This window comes from Amblyomma mixtum, chromosome 8, assembly GCF_055824585.1.
Source record: "Amblyomma mixtum isolate Tamu chromosome 8, ASM5582458v1, whole genome shotgun sequence".
Classification (NCBI taxonomy): domain Eukaryota; kingdom Metazoa; phylum Arthropoda; class Arachnida; order Ixodida; family Ixodidae; genus Amblyomma; species Amblyomma mixtum.
Window position 1 is genome coordinate 55,687,866 of NC_143019.1, and position 14,860 is coordinate 55,702,725.

The window sequence follows — 14,860 nt, forward strand, 5'->3', positions numbered from 1 at the left end:
TAGAAAACACCATCCGGGAGGCGTTCATCCACAAGCAGCACTGTATTGGGGTCTTCTTCGACTTGGAGAAGGCCTACGATACCGCGTGGAAGTTCGGCATCCTCCGTGACCTAGCGGAGCTAGGTATCCGCGGCAGGATGTTGAACTGCTTGAACGACTTCCTGGCTAACCGCACATTCCGAGTCCGCCTAGGAGCAACTCTCTCCATGACTTTCACCCAAGAGAACGGCGTACCCCAGGGGTGCATTCTAAGCACGACACTCTTCATAATAAAAATGAATTCCTTAGCTAAAGAAATACCCAAGTCCATAATGTATTCAGTTTATGTAGATGACCTACAAATAGCATGCACGTCCTCCAGCATATCAACCTGTGAGAGACAAATACAAATCACACTAAATAAACTAGGTTCTTGGGCAGACAAAAATGGATTTAAATTTTCCCCTCAAAAAACAGTAGCTGTTCTTTTCTCATTGCGACGAGGCCTACAGGTCGATCCCAGTCTATACCTGAATCACACTGCGCTACCAATTAAACAAGAACACAAATTTTTAGGCCTAACTTTCGACAAGAAACTCACATTCCTACCACACATTAACAACCTTAAAAAGAAAGCTTCTCAAGCCCTCAATGTCTTAAAGGTGCTCTCACGGAAGCGGTGGGGGTCCGATAGAGCAAGCCTTTTACAAATATATCGCTCTCTGGTGCGCTCCAAGCTGGACTACGGGAGCATAGTATATGGCTCGGCAAGAGCATCCTACTTGAAAAGATTAGACCCCATTCATAATCTTGGTCTCCGCCTATCATCTGGAGCATACAGAACATCACCAGTAGCCAGCCTATACGTTGAAACTAATGAGCCCGCTCTTGAGGACCGAAGAATCGCACTAACATGCACATACGTCTTAAAAATCCGTTCTCTTCCGAAACATCTCTGCTATCCAGTTGTCACCAAGTGCCCATCTAAAAGATTATTCATCAACAAACCACATTCTATCAGGCCATTACTACTGCGCTTTGAAGATAAATGTGAAGAGCTAACAGTACTAGATGCCCTACCGAATATTGCACAAAGGAATGAATATTTGCCACCATGGTACAGCCTGCCTTCAGTATGTGACTTCACAATGACACATTTAGACAAAAAGCAAACGCCAAACGAGTACATATTACAGGAATTCTTTGCACTACAAGAAACGTATGACACCTACATTGAATTTTATACCGATGGCTCAAAAACAGAAAGTCATGTTGGAAGTGCAGTAATCCAAGAAAAAAATAAACAGATAATGAGACTACCAGAATGCGCATCAGTTTTTACTGCTGAGTGTTATGCCATCTTCATAGCTGTAGAAAAAATAGTAAGAGAGAACATAAAAAATAGCATCATTTACACCGATTCCCTGAGTATGCTCAAAGCACTGCACTCCAGGAATGCTACTGAACCCATAATAGGAAACATCATACATAACATAGTTAAAATCACAAAACAAAAGCACAACATTAAATTCTGCTGGGTTCCTAGCCATGTTGGAATTGTAGGTAATGAGAAAGCAGATGTATGTGCTGCACAAGCCCGGAATGGCCAAATAAAGCAAGTGAACATACCGCACAGGGATTGTTTAAAGTTTATCTACAGTAAACTCAGAAATAAGTGGCAGGCAGCATGGGAAGAGCACGTAAACAACAAATTACATTCTGTTAAGCCCATTTTAGGGGAATGGCAATTGTGTAGGCATCAAGAACGTTTTACCGAAGTTATTTTATGTCGGCTCCGCATTGGACACACCCACCTCACGCACAACTTTCTGCTAACCAAACAAAACAAACCTCTCTGTGACGTGTGGTGCTGAACTCACAGTGAACCACATTTTAATTTCATGTATAAAGCTAGAAGAACTAAGAAAGAAATATTTTACAACATTTTACAGGGAAACCATCCCATTACACCCCATGTTACTTTTAGGTGATCGAGCACTGGTTGACATCTCATGTATTTTTAGGTTTCTCAAGGAAGCAAGCATTTTAAACAAACTCTAAGTATAGAAAGCTTCACCTTTAACAAGAACTCTAACCTTGTGTTTGGCGCATCATAGCCTCAGTTGCTTTTGCGCCATTAAAATCAATATAACTAACTAACTAAAAGCGCGCATTCTTCTTTTACTAGACTGCTTGTTTAGCATTGTGTTGTCTCCACCAATTATTAGCAGAAAAAATGCTGGACTGATCATGCCTTCCGATGTAGTACATCACACCCTTTGTTCAGCTGAGAATGTGCATTAAATGCTCTTGAGGGCAAGATCAAAAATGATAGTAGACTGATCATCATCCTTGTCATACCAGCAGCTTTACAAAAGGCATGAAAAGTTTCATAAGCTTTCACTGATGTAGGGTCTGCCGTGAGCGTGTGATATCTTTAAGTTTCTGTTGAAGGTATACGTCACACTCTGTGATGGAGCATGCAAGAAGGATGATGGGGCAGACAAGGGTGCCATGCATGAGCGCTATCCTCTACTCGTCAAAGAAATTTTATTCCAGCACTACTAGCATAAAGGATCAAGGGTCATCCGAGGTGCGTCCGGTTTCAGGCCAGGCACACTAGTAAGACTGTGGCAGTGTTAGAAGCCACAGCTGCTGAGAATAAGGTTTGGCAATCTAGTCATACATTACGACTAACGCCCCTAGTTTCCCGAGATTCCACTAAAAATTGCATATCTAGGCAGTTTTCGCAGAATTTTGTGTTGTCAACTGTTGTTGAAATTGTTGTTACGGACCTCTGCAGGAATAACAGATCGATGGAAAGTGGCCAGTCTACTTTATTTTCATGAATAGAACACGAGGTGGTGCTTGGTACTCGAGGAAATTTTCAAAGAAATATTGTTACAATTATAACAAAATCCCAAACCGTTCAGACCAACCAAACCGAAGGAGGATCCGCTTCAGGTCATATTTTTATCAGAAAAAGGGTTGGAGTTAGCATTCCTGCCAGGAATTGCCAGTCCTAGCTGCCCATAAGCAAGTGCATCTGAAAGCTAGTCAAGTTGAACTGAAATCCAGAGACAGAGACCTTGCACCATTTCTTTCTATTCAAGACGAAGAAGATGATTTAGGTGTCTTTATTTTCTGGGCTGGAATGGAAGAAGTGACCCCCAACACACTATTCCATAGCAGTTGTTATGGAGATCTCATATCAAACATGCACTATTTCTTGAGTGAAGATAGCACGAAACATTACTTGATGCTAAGCTACTGCAGCCACCTTCAATTTTAGATGTACTATCGCGCTCAATATGAGTTGCAACGCGCGGTCATCGACCGGGGCTCGTTCCGTGGTGTGCCTCCTCCAAACAGTCGCTCGGAATTCTGGGAGAAACTTTTTCTTGAGCGGGGGTGCTGTTGTTTCCTGGAACAGCAGTTTCTCCCAGAATTCTGAGCGACTGTTTGGAGGAGGCACACCACGGAACGAGCCCCGGTCGATGACCGCGCGTTGCAACTCATATTGAGCGCGATAGTACCTCTGCAACTTGCAAGGCATATGATCAAAAAATAATTCAGCATGTTTCTTTCATGCATGTTATGTTTTTCACAGCTACTTTATTCTGCATCTGCAGAATTCGGAGTTTCTCACTGCAGAAAGTTAGGGGCCTTAATTAGGAAGATAATTTTAAAATTTCTTGTTTAGTTTATGGGGTTTAATGTCCCAAAGCGACTCAGGCTATGAGAGACACCGTAGTGAAGGGCTCCTGAAATTTCGACCACCTGGAGTTCTTTAACGTGCACTGACATCGCAGAGTACACGGGCCTCTAGAATTTCTGATGACCACAATAGCAAACAGTGAATTATACTGAGACCATCTTTTTGTCCACACATGCCATATCTATGTTGACATATCTGTTTGAACATTGTTCCTGTTTTTATAGCACACAATTGGGCATTTACTGATGTTGATATTATTTAGAGATCTTGCACACCGTTACGACACTGTGACGACATTGTGTGCAGTATAAGGAAAACTGTGTATGCTGTGAATTTTAAGTTAGTGCAACTCAAGTTTTGGGCACGCAGTTACTTTATTTTATTCAGACAGATTTTTTTAGGAAGTTTGCTCAGAAAAAGAAATTAACACTGGCTATTTTTGAAGGAGGGAGGGGAACCGCTGGGCAGCCTTCTTCAAAGCTAGGCTGAGGATGTCTCACTCTGTGCAATAAAGAGTAAAGTGACTGTTTAACAGCAACTAGGTGGTTCCTGATTGGTCGAAGAGGTCACATGGCCTTGTGGTGCCATGATAACTGTCCACCATTGCCAAATTTAATGCAGTCACCACCTGCCACTGTGGCGCTGCGCATGAGCCTTACAGGAGCTCGAGAAGAGCTGCTGAATCTCAAGCCCCACCAGTGGCTGTGTTTGAAGTAACCATCTGGCTGGGCAGTGGCGTGAAAGCACATGGTTTCAAATTAGCTTGACTCTATTGCCTAAACATTGCCTTAACTTGTCCTTCGAATTCGCTTGACTTTTGCCTAAACATTGCCTTACATTGACCTCCAAGACAATTTTTTTTAAACTTTCATACCATGTGACCTTCCCCTAGCCATACCCTGTCCAAGTAATTTCGTCGCAAAGGTCGAGGCTTTCAGAGACCCATTGGCTTTTTCAGGATTGCCAGTGAAGTAGTGCTTTTGCCCTAAAAGGCATGTTGGCAGTTTATACATAGCAGTGCAGATTGGATAAAGTAGGCAACATTACGAATGACTGACAACTGAAGAGATCTCAAAATTGGTAAAGGCTGCCTATAAGGGCACATTTTGCACTGGGTGCATAAAAATTGCAATACTGCAAAGGCGCAGTTTGTGCATCAGAGCGGCCTTTGTAAAATCTGATAGCAGTGGAGAATGTAACATTCGGCGCAGATGCGTAGCTATCCCATACGCATACGCACACACCAACACGCACACAAGGCAATCATTTCACTTCTGAAACAGCGTTCTGAATAGGTGTGCTTGGCCGCTTGCGTGTGCACAAAGTCCACGTCTGTATACTGGGTGTTGGCGGGAAAACTAGTTTTCAAAAGTAGTCTGTGATGAAATAATTCTCGCGCGATCCGAGACACAACGGCATTTATGGACGCCATAAACATGAGAGATAAGTTGATTGCTATGGTAACTAAATTGATTGCTAAGGTTATTGTTCGCATTATAGCGACAGCGATCGAGCTGCTGAGAAGCCATGTGCCCAAGGATGTCCGTTCAGGCAAGCCTAAGCAGCCCCCATTTGATATACGTCGTCATTCTGCGCTTTCTGTTGCACCGTGACTGAACAACGATTGTCATGTTTAGTGACGTTGGGTTTAGGAAGTTTGCGGTAATGTCGTGGCCGTAGCTGGCACGGAACAGGGTTGACTAGAGTTCAATGGAATTCAATCCTCTGTCCTGTGGTGTATGGACGTTGTTAAAGGGGTGGAGACACCAAATTTTGAAGCTATAAAAAGCCTGCTATGGGATTCCTATGTATGCAAGGGCAGTCACTGCCAGGTGTTGGACGCAGCAAACGTTTAAAAAATATTTTAATTCGGTTCCAAAGATTACCTAAATGCTCACTCTCACGACCTAGACCCATTCGCTAGCGCCATCAACCATGACGTCACAAGGGGTGTAGAAAAATAAAGTTTTAGTGACGTCATACCAAAATACAGTGACGTACGATGAGCGGCGCACAGCCGCGTGAGCGCAGTCGACGCACCAGCGAGCCGCGTTTGCTGCTAACCGCCACTCGCTCGGTTTGCGGCGCGCCGTTGCGAACAGCGTCGCAACGTCCGATTGCAGCTCGTTGCCTGCGTCCGGCCTGCTAGATGTCAACGGCGGGCCGCTCGCGGCAACAACGACGGGAAGCGGCAGCCAATGCGAGCGCGGAGAGCGGCAGCGTCATGATGACATAGGGCGCACTCCTTGGAGCCGGGCGGCCTGCGCCAGTCTTCGTGCCGAACGCCGGCATCTGAAGAACGCGATAGTATTGTTTGTTCACGTTCATAGCAAACCCTGGGATATATGAATATCAAAAATGCATCGTTTGTGACGATCGTTGGCAAATACCGAGTTCCTGGTAGAAGTGATGACTGCGATGCAAGCAAATTTCATCCCATAGCCGGTTTTGTGCTGCTGCTACCTGGTGCGGTTCGCCTGCCGTCTGCTAGCTCTGTTGCTGAAGACGTCGTGGAAATCGAGCATATCTTTTATTATGGGACGAGTTCACAGTAAAGGGGTGCCGAGCGGAGCACGTTTCTGAGCGCTGGCCAGTCCCGAAGCTCCCTCAGCTGCGGAGTCGATATCGAAAGCAGCTAGGCCTAGCGACGACTAGGGCAGTCTGGGACCAGCGCGCAGGTCGTCGGCCGGCGTTGCCGCAGGCAGTGTCGCTGCCGAAAGATCCACTTTTAGCACAGATGCATGCTGTCGTATCTCGAATCTAGAAAGCATCCTTTCTGGTGGCATGGCTGTTTGTATTTTCTTGTGCGGACGTGAAGTACGCCGAGTCTGCCGGCCGGTAGGTCAGCCTGGATACCGTCTGCCGACGTCATAAAAGCGAGCTAAAGAGTGTTCTTGACGTAAATAATAAACCATTGGACAAGAAATGTGAAAAAAGTGTCATTTTTGAGGATCGCTGACCAATACTGAGCTGCTAGTAGAGGTAACAACTGTGATATGAGCAAATTTCTCACAACCGCGCCTAGCAGCTGCCGCTGGCGCGACGTCGGGGTCCGGCTCGCCTGGCGCCCGCTAGCTCAGCTGCCGAAGGCGTCGAGGAGATTGACCATACTATTATTTTATTGTGAGATGATTCTGTTAACACTACAGCTAGTTGTGAAAAGTAGGCCTTTTATTATAGCGCAGGCGACTTCCGAAGCGCCGGCCGCTTGCTAAACAGGCTATAGGCCTAGCGACGACCACGGCAGCCAGGCAGCAGCAGAGCTCGTCGCCCGGAGCGCCCGCGAGCGGTGCCGTTGCCGAAAGCTCCCAACATAAGCAGACATCATGGGCGTCCGGAAGGGGGGGCAAGGGGGGGCGGTTGCCCCCCCCTGGAATTACGGACATTATTGTTGCCCTAGTAGAAAACAACTACAAACCTACCACCTCCCCCATCCCCGGACATCGGGTGCACCCCCCTGGAAGAAGTTCTGCGGACGCCCTTGGCAGACATGCTTTGTCGCTGCTCGAGTATAGCTGGCAGTTCTGATAACAAGGCGATCTTGTCTTTTCTTGTGATATTTGTACACCATCCCAAGCAGCGCTCAGGTACTGCTGCACGGCAGCGAAGTGTGACACCGGTTGTGGGCGCAGCTTGGGTAGAGCGGCGCAGCGATGCTTACTGGCATTTTGCAAAGTGTTTCGCATCCTCACGGGAACCCGCGAAGGCGATATTAGCGTGCGAACAAAAAAAAAGTCGATGTCCTCACTCGTTGGAATCAGATCTGTCAGAATCCGAGCTGCTGGGACTAGACGTGCAGTTGTTTGTTTTCATATGCGCTGGTCAGCACGTGTGTGGGAAAGCAGACGATGCAGCAGTAGGTGCGTCACAACTTTTGTGGGCCCACGTGACCAAGCGAAGCAGTTGATCTTCCCCCTCTGTGACGTCACTGTACAACTCGGCGTTCCGAAACCGAAACCGAAAATCGTTCACCTAAAAATGCTATAATAAATTATTCACTGTGAATATATGAATCTTTGAGTGTGTATCATGCTTCCTGGAGCCATAAGAAACGTTTGCAACTAAGAACGCGCGAACCATAAATTTGGTGTCTCCACCCCTTTAAGCTGTTGATGATCATGATGGCAGTTGCCGTTATCACTTTGTCTTTTTTAAAAAGGGCGAAAGATCTAAAAGTTTTAAGATATCGGGACGCAAAACCCCTTTGCCTATATAGATAGCTTGCATGGAAGATAGTGAGTTAGTGTTATTCCGTAATTCACTGTCCTACCGATATGACACTGGTAGCCCTCTTGCTATCAGGCCACTGGCGTACTGGACTGAGGGCTGCAACTACCAGCTCAGTCAATACCTTTTCGTTTTTCAATAAACGTTTTTCCTCCTCCTCTTGCTGGACTTGGGACTCGGTAAAAGCCTATTCGCTTGTCTGATACCCTATTGCCACCTGCCTGTCAAAGCCTGGTGGAAGATATATGCGTGGCGAACCGTCCCGGCACATACAACTTACGTGCAAACCATCTACAGAGCTCTTTGATCATACCCGTAGGGTGATGGTGTTAGCGGTAAACTTTTTATTCAATGTTCTTAGTCCAGGGCTCCTACGTGTAACTCCACTTCAAAAAGTGACTAGTCCCAGTTGGCGCTTTCCGGGTGCTTAAGGATGATTGGTTTTGGTTTTGTGGGGTTTAACGTCCCAAAGCGACTAAGGCTATGAGAGACGCCGTAGTGAAGGGCTCCGGAAATTTCGACCACCTGGGGTTCTTTAACGTGCACTGACATCGCACAGTACACGGGCCTCTAGAATTTCTCCTCCAAAGAAATTCTAGCCGCCGCGGCCGGGATCGAACCCGCGTCTTTTGGGTCAGCAGCCGAGCACCATAGCCACTTAGCCACCGCGGCGGCGCTTAAGGATGAGGGCACTATCTGGAGTGGACAAATAAAAGCTGTCACCATATGTCACCTTTATCTTCTGAAAAGCGTTTATTTTGCTCATTTTACCTTTATCTGTCGGACTATTATGTCTATAGGCTTTTGTTAGTACGTCTGTTTCACTTGTTTTAATTTGTTTCCTGGTGGTTGTGCATTTAACAATCTTGAAGTTTGCACTTGAACATAGTTTACATCACTGACCACGGGTGTCGCTGCAATCCGTAAAACAGCTGCATGCATGCATGGAAGATGCACTGATTTATAGCTGCATTCTGTTGTTCACTGTATCTTACCGATGTCACACTTAGCCCTACCTCTTGCTACCGGGCTACCCCTCCACGTTGCAACTTTCCCCAGTGGACTCCTACCATCTAAGGCTCATCCATACACTCGCATTCCCCAATCTCCGCCACCTACACTGCTTTCACCTAACATTGCACGCATATACATGTCCCTGGCGTGGTGGTATTTCTACATTTACACAATAGGAGGCGCTAGTCGCCATCGCCAAAGCGTCGGCGGAAGCTACTGGAGTCCTGAACTGAGGACCTCACCCACAATCCGCTCCGGTCTCCTTTTACATAATAAATGTTTATTCTCTCTCGGCACCTGTTCCTGGCTTCCGCGTCGTCGTAGTCGGTGTAACCGGTTGTCCAAGTAGCAGAGCGAAAAGCAACCTGAAAGGTGGCTGCCACGGGAAGATCACGGAGGCATTCCGGAGGTTGGCTAGCAGCATTACACGCCACCTACCAGCCTTGAAGAGCTGCGCTCAAATTTCTCATTACCAGCTATCGTAATCGTCTGTCAATTTTTAAGACGAAGACCTTACTGGCCCCATTAGACGAAATTCCGTCGGCGACCGTCGTTGAGGCCCTGCGATGGTCACAAGAGATGGATGATGATGATGATGTCCTCAGGCTGAATGGCACATACCCACGGAGGGGGATTGGCCAGGGTGCATAGCGGATACAAACAAGAGATGGCGTTCCAACAGCTGTTGTCTTCGTCGTCTATCTATGCCACCACAGTCAAGCCATCGAAACGGCGAATGCGAAGACGGCATGCACAGATACCAGGAGCCCGGTTTGTCGACCGAGCAATCGCTGCATCCGTGGTTGCTGGAGCCCTGAACCGCTTTGCATCAAGCGGCCTTGCCTGAACTAAGTGACCCGCCCACTGCGTCGGATACTCTCGAGAGCTAATAAAGTTTTTTTTACTCCTCCACCCGCTATGGGAATTTTCGCAGCTGGTAAGATTAAGTAGCTCTGAACCATCTATACCCATTTAGACATGTGGGAAGTAATTTTAGTACTTACTAGGGAACGCCTCCTCGAAAACAGCAGCAAAAATAAGAAATGGACAAAAACATATGGTGCGCACATCTTTATTGCAAGCCCTCCCTTCTCCTCCCTCCTTAGCGCCCCCTACATTGGTATGTATGAGGCTAGATCTACCTCTTTAATTCCGCAGTGCGCCCATTGTATACGGTTCGGCGTTATGTATTCTCTTATATGCAGTTACAGGATTGAACATCGTTATAACGAAGCTGAAGGGACCCGGCGATTACTTCGTTATAGCTGCAGCTTCTTTATAGCCCGTGTTGACCGAGCCTTCAAGGGGAATCGTCATACCTTTGTTATACCCATTATTTCGTTATAAACCGTTTCGTTATAACGAGGTTCAGCTGTGGTACTTTTCGATTGATTGGTGGCAGGGACCACAATTCCAGCGACGGAAATACAGTGGGCTACTTGAGTAGAGGCTTACCCTTGCGGAGCTGGGACAGGCCCTGTATCAAAACGCTCACGGCCGATACCCACCCCCCTGTAAAGGCCTCAATAATATGGCAGAGGAGCGTTGGCTACTTCGCCTCTACACCAACACGGTACTGTGCCCGGCAGTGCTCAAACATTTCAATTCGGCCTTTTCGGGCGAGTGTCCACACTGTGGGGAAGTGTTTGCGGACGCGTATCACATGGTGTGGGCATGCCCTGCCAATCCTGCTTTCCCACCCCACCCCCACCCCACCCGAGAGGACTGGGAGGCTGCCCTGCTTGGCTGCTCAACTCTCCAGGACCAACGAGCCCTGGTGACAAGAGCCCGGGCCGCCGCGGAGGCCACAGGGGTCCCGGACTAGGGATCCCTCCTAGTGATTGTGAGGGCCGGGCCCTTCAGGCACGGTCCAAGCAATACCTCTCTTGTATATAGTATAAATAAATGTTTTACACCACCACCACCACCGCGGATTAATATCTCCACAGGAACTTTATTTCTGTGTGTCTATTAGTGGGTTGGCGTTTAGAGTGTTGATAACTCTCTGTGAACTAGCAAAGAACTGTAACGAAAGTGCTGTTGTCGGTGAGATGACTATGGAGAGCAAACGTTGGCAGCGTTTAAAATATTTGGGCTACTGTCGGAGCAATGATGGCTGGGAGGAGTCATCGACTCTGTCTGTTCAGTTTCATCGTGTTCTGGAAGCTATTTGCGGCAACCAGAAAATATAAACTGGCCTCATCTGTCTGCGCCTACTCTCTTTAATCGCACCTCCGCTTATTTTCCGCATCGCCATAACCGCTACTTTCGTCCAAAACGTTCAATTTCCACAGCTGCCTTCGCGTCAGGGATATTCATTGGAGCCACTTCTCCCACGTGCGCAACATTCCCGTGCCTTTCAATTTTTCTCTACATAGTCGGCGCAAGCGTTCTTCCTGTTCTGGCTTGAGGTGCCGCTTCCAGTCTCCAACCTCACCCTTACGGAAGAAGTTTCTGGCAAGGTTATCCAGCCGGTCCCTCTCAAGACCTTTCGCTGTGCCGCAGTCAGAGATGGCCGATATGGCGCTGGCCTTGAGGCTGCCGAAGGACGTCTTGTCGACGATGTAACGTAGAAGAGCCTCGTCTCCACGAAGTCTTTCAGCGATGCGGGCATCAAGGAACTCAGCGATATCGAGGGTAACGGTGACGGGACGCTCCTTGAGCGTCTCGTAGTAGAAGAAGAGGACGTTGGAGTCTTCGCGTCGAGCGTACCAGGACAGGACGTTGTCGAAGTACGAGCCGAAAGGCACGTGTCCTGCCAGGAATTCGTCGAAGAACTCGTCGAAGGTGGTGCCAGGAAGGAGGCCCATTGCCGGGTCGGCGCGGGAGTGGTGGTAGAAGGAGACGACGCAGTCGAACGGGTTGCGCACGATGACCAAGTACTTTGCCAGCGGATGGTACGGGGACAGCCAGAAAGGAAGGTGGTGCTTGATGATGCGTGGCTCGGGAAGCTGTTCGACCACAGCGCGGCCTGCCTGCGAGGGAAAAATTTCATGCAGTGGGCGTGAAGGAGAAGGGAACGCGCTTGAAGAGTCAGAACGCGAATCTTTCGCTCTTCCTTGGCACTCAGACCAGGGTCATGCAAGGTGGAGATCGCCTTGGAGCGCGTTTTGACATCTGGAGCAGTATAGGACAGCGATTCCACCCCGATTCACTTTTCGTGATTGGCTGAACGACGTCACGCGCCCGCTATCGCCCAGGCTTGAGTGAAGAGCGAACGTGAAGCGCGGCGTCTCTCGAGCCAATCACGAAAAAGGAGGGACAGGAACAGTATGGAAAGACATCCTAGTGCTTTTTGGCTGCCATACTTTCATCTTTTAAGCCGCCGTGGTGGCTCAGTGGTTGTGGTACTCGGCTGCTGACCCGAACGAAGGACGCGGGTTCGATCCCGGCCGCGGCGGTCGCATTTCGATGGAGCCGAAATGCTATAGGCCCGTGTACTGTGCGATGTCAGTGCACGTTAAAGAACCCCAGGAGATCGAAATTTCCGGAGCCCTCCACTACGGTGTCTCATAACCTGAGTCGCTTTGGAACTTAAACCTTATAAACCAAACCAAAATTTCATCGTTTAAAGGACGTTTAAAAAGCGGGTGAAGTTGTTTCTGAGAAGCTCCAACGGGCTGTTGGAGCAGCAGGACGCTGTGCAGTTAAGTGAAATCCAATGACAAATTACGCAGCTGATGAACTGCCATTGCGCTAAGCATCCTCCTGTCAACATCCACTTGGAAACGGGTGCCGTCTACCAAGCCCCTTTATACGTAACGGATGATCACACGTTGGAAGCTCAGGATTTGTTAAAGAACCCCAGGTGGTCGAAATTTCCGGAGCCCACCACTACGGCGTCTCTCATAGCCTCAGTCGCTTTGGGACGTTAAACCCCATAAACCAAACCAAACCAAACCATATGTGGAATAATAATAACAAACATTCATTATCTGCAAAACCGGCACAACTTGTGTGCGCGTACGTGGCCATGAAGTTATACAGATTGTTTTGAAAAGTTACCTCGGGTGATTTGTTCCCAACTTTCCCAGAGATCAGATCATTCTTCGGTAATCAGCCAACACTGTGGCCACTTCGACTCTGTTTATAGCCAAATTTCTTCGCTTGGCGTACTATTAGGGCTTATTAATAGTCGAGGATAGGCGTCGGGCTGCTAACTTCTGTGGGGGAACACACACGATTGCTTGCAGTCAAGGGCGTCCGCAGAACTTTTTCCAGGGGGGACACCCGATGGCCGGGTATGGGGCAGGCGGTAGGTTAGCACAAAAAGGGAACTATTTGTGGTCTAAACTGCGCACATGAAACAAAAATTAGAAGCAGCAAATTAGTGCTAGGCTTGGAGAACAAACATTGGAATTTATTAGTGAACAAAGAACTGAACTGAATAAGCAAAATCCGATAAGTTACTATCACCTAAGCGTGCTAATCAAGCTGTGTAGTTGTTTTCTACTAGTGCATAAATAGTATCTGTAATTCCAGGGGGGTGCAACCGCCCCCCTGCCTCCCCCCCCCCCCCCCCCCTATTCCGGACGCCTATGCTTGCAGTACAGCTGTGCACTCGGATTTGGTTATGTATATCACGGTATGTGCAATAGTTTTACCTCCTCGCGCATGTTCAACAGTGCATTACACTTTTCCAAAGACGCATTACAATAAAGTTGTCAAAGTGAACGGTGGCTGTGCTCACGATCTCCAGGAAAGGCACATGCTTCGTCATGATGTCCCTGAACGACGGCAACCCTTTGTCCAGACGGTCCAGATTCAGAAGCATCCAGACGATGTACTGAGTCCAAGTCGTGCCAGTCTTTGGATATGTGGCTATGAACACATCACTGGCGCGTGCTTCATACCGGAGTGCGTCCCGCACCACCTCCACGTTGAATGCCTTCGGTGGAAGTGGAAGGCCATCCACGACGTATTCCAGCTCGACGGGACCGGACAGCCGCACGCTTTGAGTTAGGCTGGCCTCTTCCTCGGTTGTGTCACCGAAACCGTCTGGTTCTGGTGTGAGTCTGTCATTTGATCCTCCTCTTCCTCGGTTTTTGGGTCTCAGCTTGAAGAGCCGCATGATGTTCGCCATTGCGCTTTGTCGGTTCTTTCGCCGATTCTTCTGGAAGGCCAACCTTGAGCTTAGGAGAGCTGGGCCGGCCACAACTGTACGGAGTCGAAAGCATATATCTTCAGCCTGGGGGTCATGCAGACGTTCCGAAGGCTCTTAGTCCTGCTAACCCTCTCTAAGCGAGCACGTGTAGGCTTGTTAGATTTTAGCACGTCCCGAGCAGAGTCCGTACTTAAGCACGCTGCGTTCCTTTTTACATCGCGGGCAAGTGGTCGTTTTCTTAGTTCTCAAGGCATTCGGGCTACTTTGCCATAGTAACAGTCGAGCTACGACGATGCAGTTAATTATATTTCCGAAACTTAAAAACAAAACGATATCGAGAACATTTGAGACCACGTGATTTCTAGTCGGCAACGCACCTGTTACGAGCGACTCGCCAGCCACACATCTCGGCTTCGCCCGGCTTACCACCACCGAGTGAGGAAGGCGGCCGTAGCGTTATCGCTTGCGCAACGACCATTTCCTCCTCGAAACTTGCTGCTTAGGGTTCTCGGCGTGTCCACGGGAGATATTGAAGTGGAGAAGGTCCTCGCATGACCGGTCCTGTGCGCCCACGTGAATAGAGACGTGAGTATCTCGAAGCATGACGAACGCCTTTACAATGCGGATGCCTGTTGACGACGCTACGGTGATTCTTTATTCCTGGAGCGATAAGTTGCCTTCTGCGCGGCCTCGTCAAAGACTCACTGACGTCGAAACCTGCAGAGCTTGGCAGTGCTTAAAAAGTGGCCTTCAGAACTACGCGCTGAAGCCAGCCTTCGGAGACAAATGTGTCTAACAGCCTGTAATTGTAACTGTAA

The 14,860-nt window shown here is 48.3% G+C and overlaps 1 protein-coding gene across 1 annotated transcript; it reads right to left on the reverse strand.

Moving 5' to 3' along the window:
• Positions 1-11,253: 11,253 nt before the first annotated feature.
• On the reverse strand, positions 11,254-14,308 carry LOC149332506 (sulfotransferase 1B1-like). The gene is made up of 2 exons (XM_089555790.1): positions 13,629-14,308; positions 11,254-11,913 (listed from the first exon to the last, which is right to left on the reverse strand). Exons 1-2 carry the CDS (start codon positions 14,019-14,021, stop codon positions 11,254-11,256), a joined length of 1,053 nt encoding a protein of 350 aa, XP_089411916.1. The 5' UTR covers positions 14,022-14,308.
• Positions 14,309-14,860: the final 552 nt, after the last annotated feature.

Coding starts and splice junctions, on each gene's coding strand:
- LOC149332506 (XM_089555790.1), bottom strand. CDS start 14,021: ATGGCGAACATCATGCGGCTCTTCAAGCTGAGACCCAAAAACCGAGGA. Junction 11,914..13,628: donor ATGTGCCTTTCCTGGAGATC/GTGAGCACAGCC, acceptor TTTCCCTCGCAG/GCAGGCCGCGCTGTGGTCGA.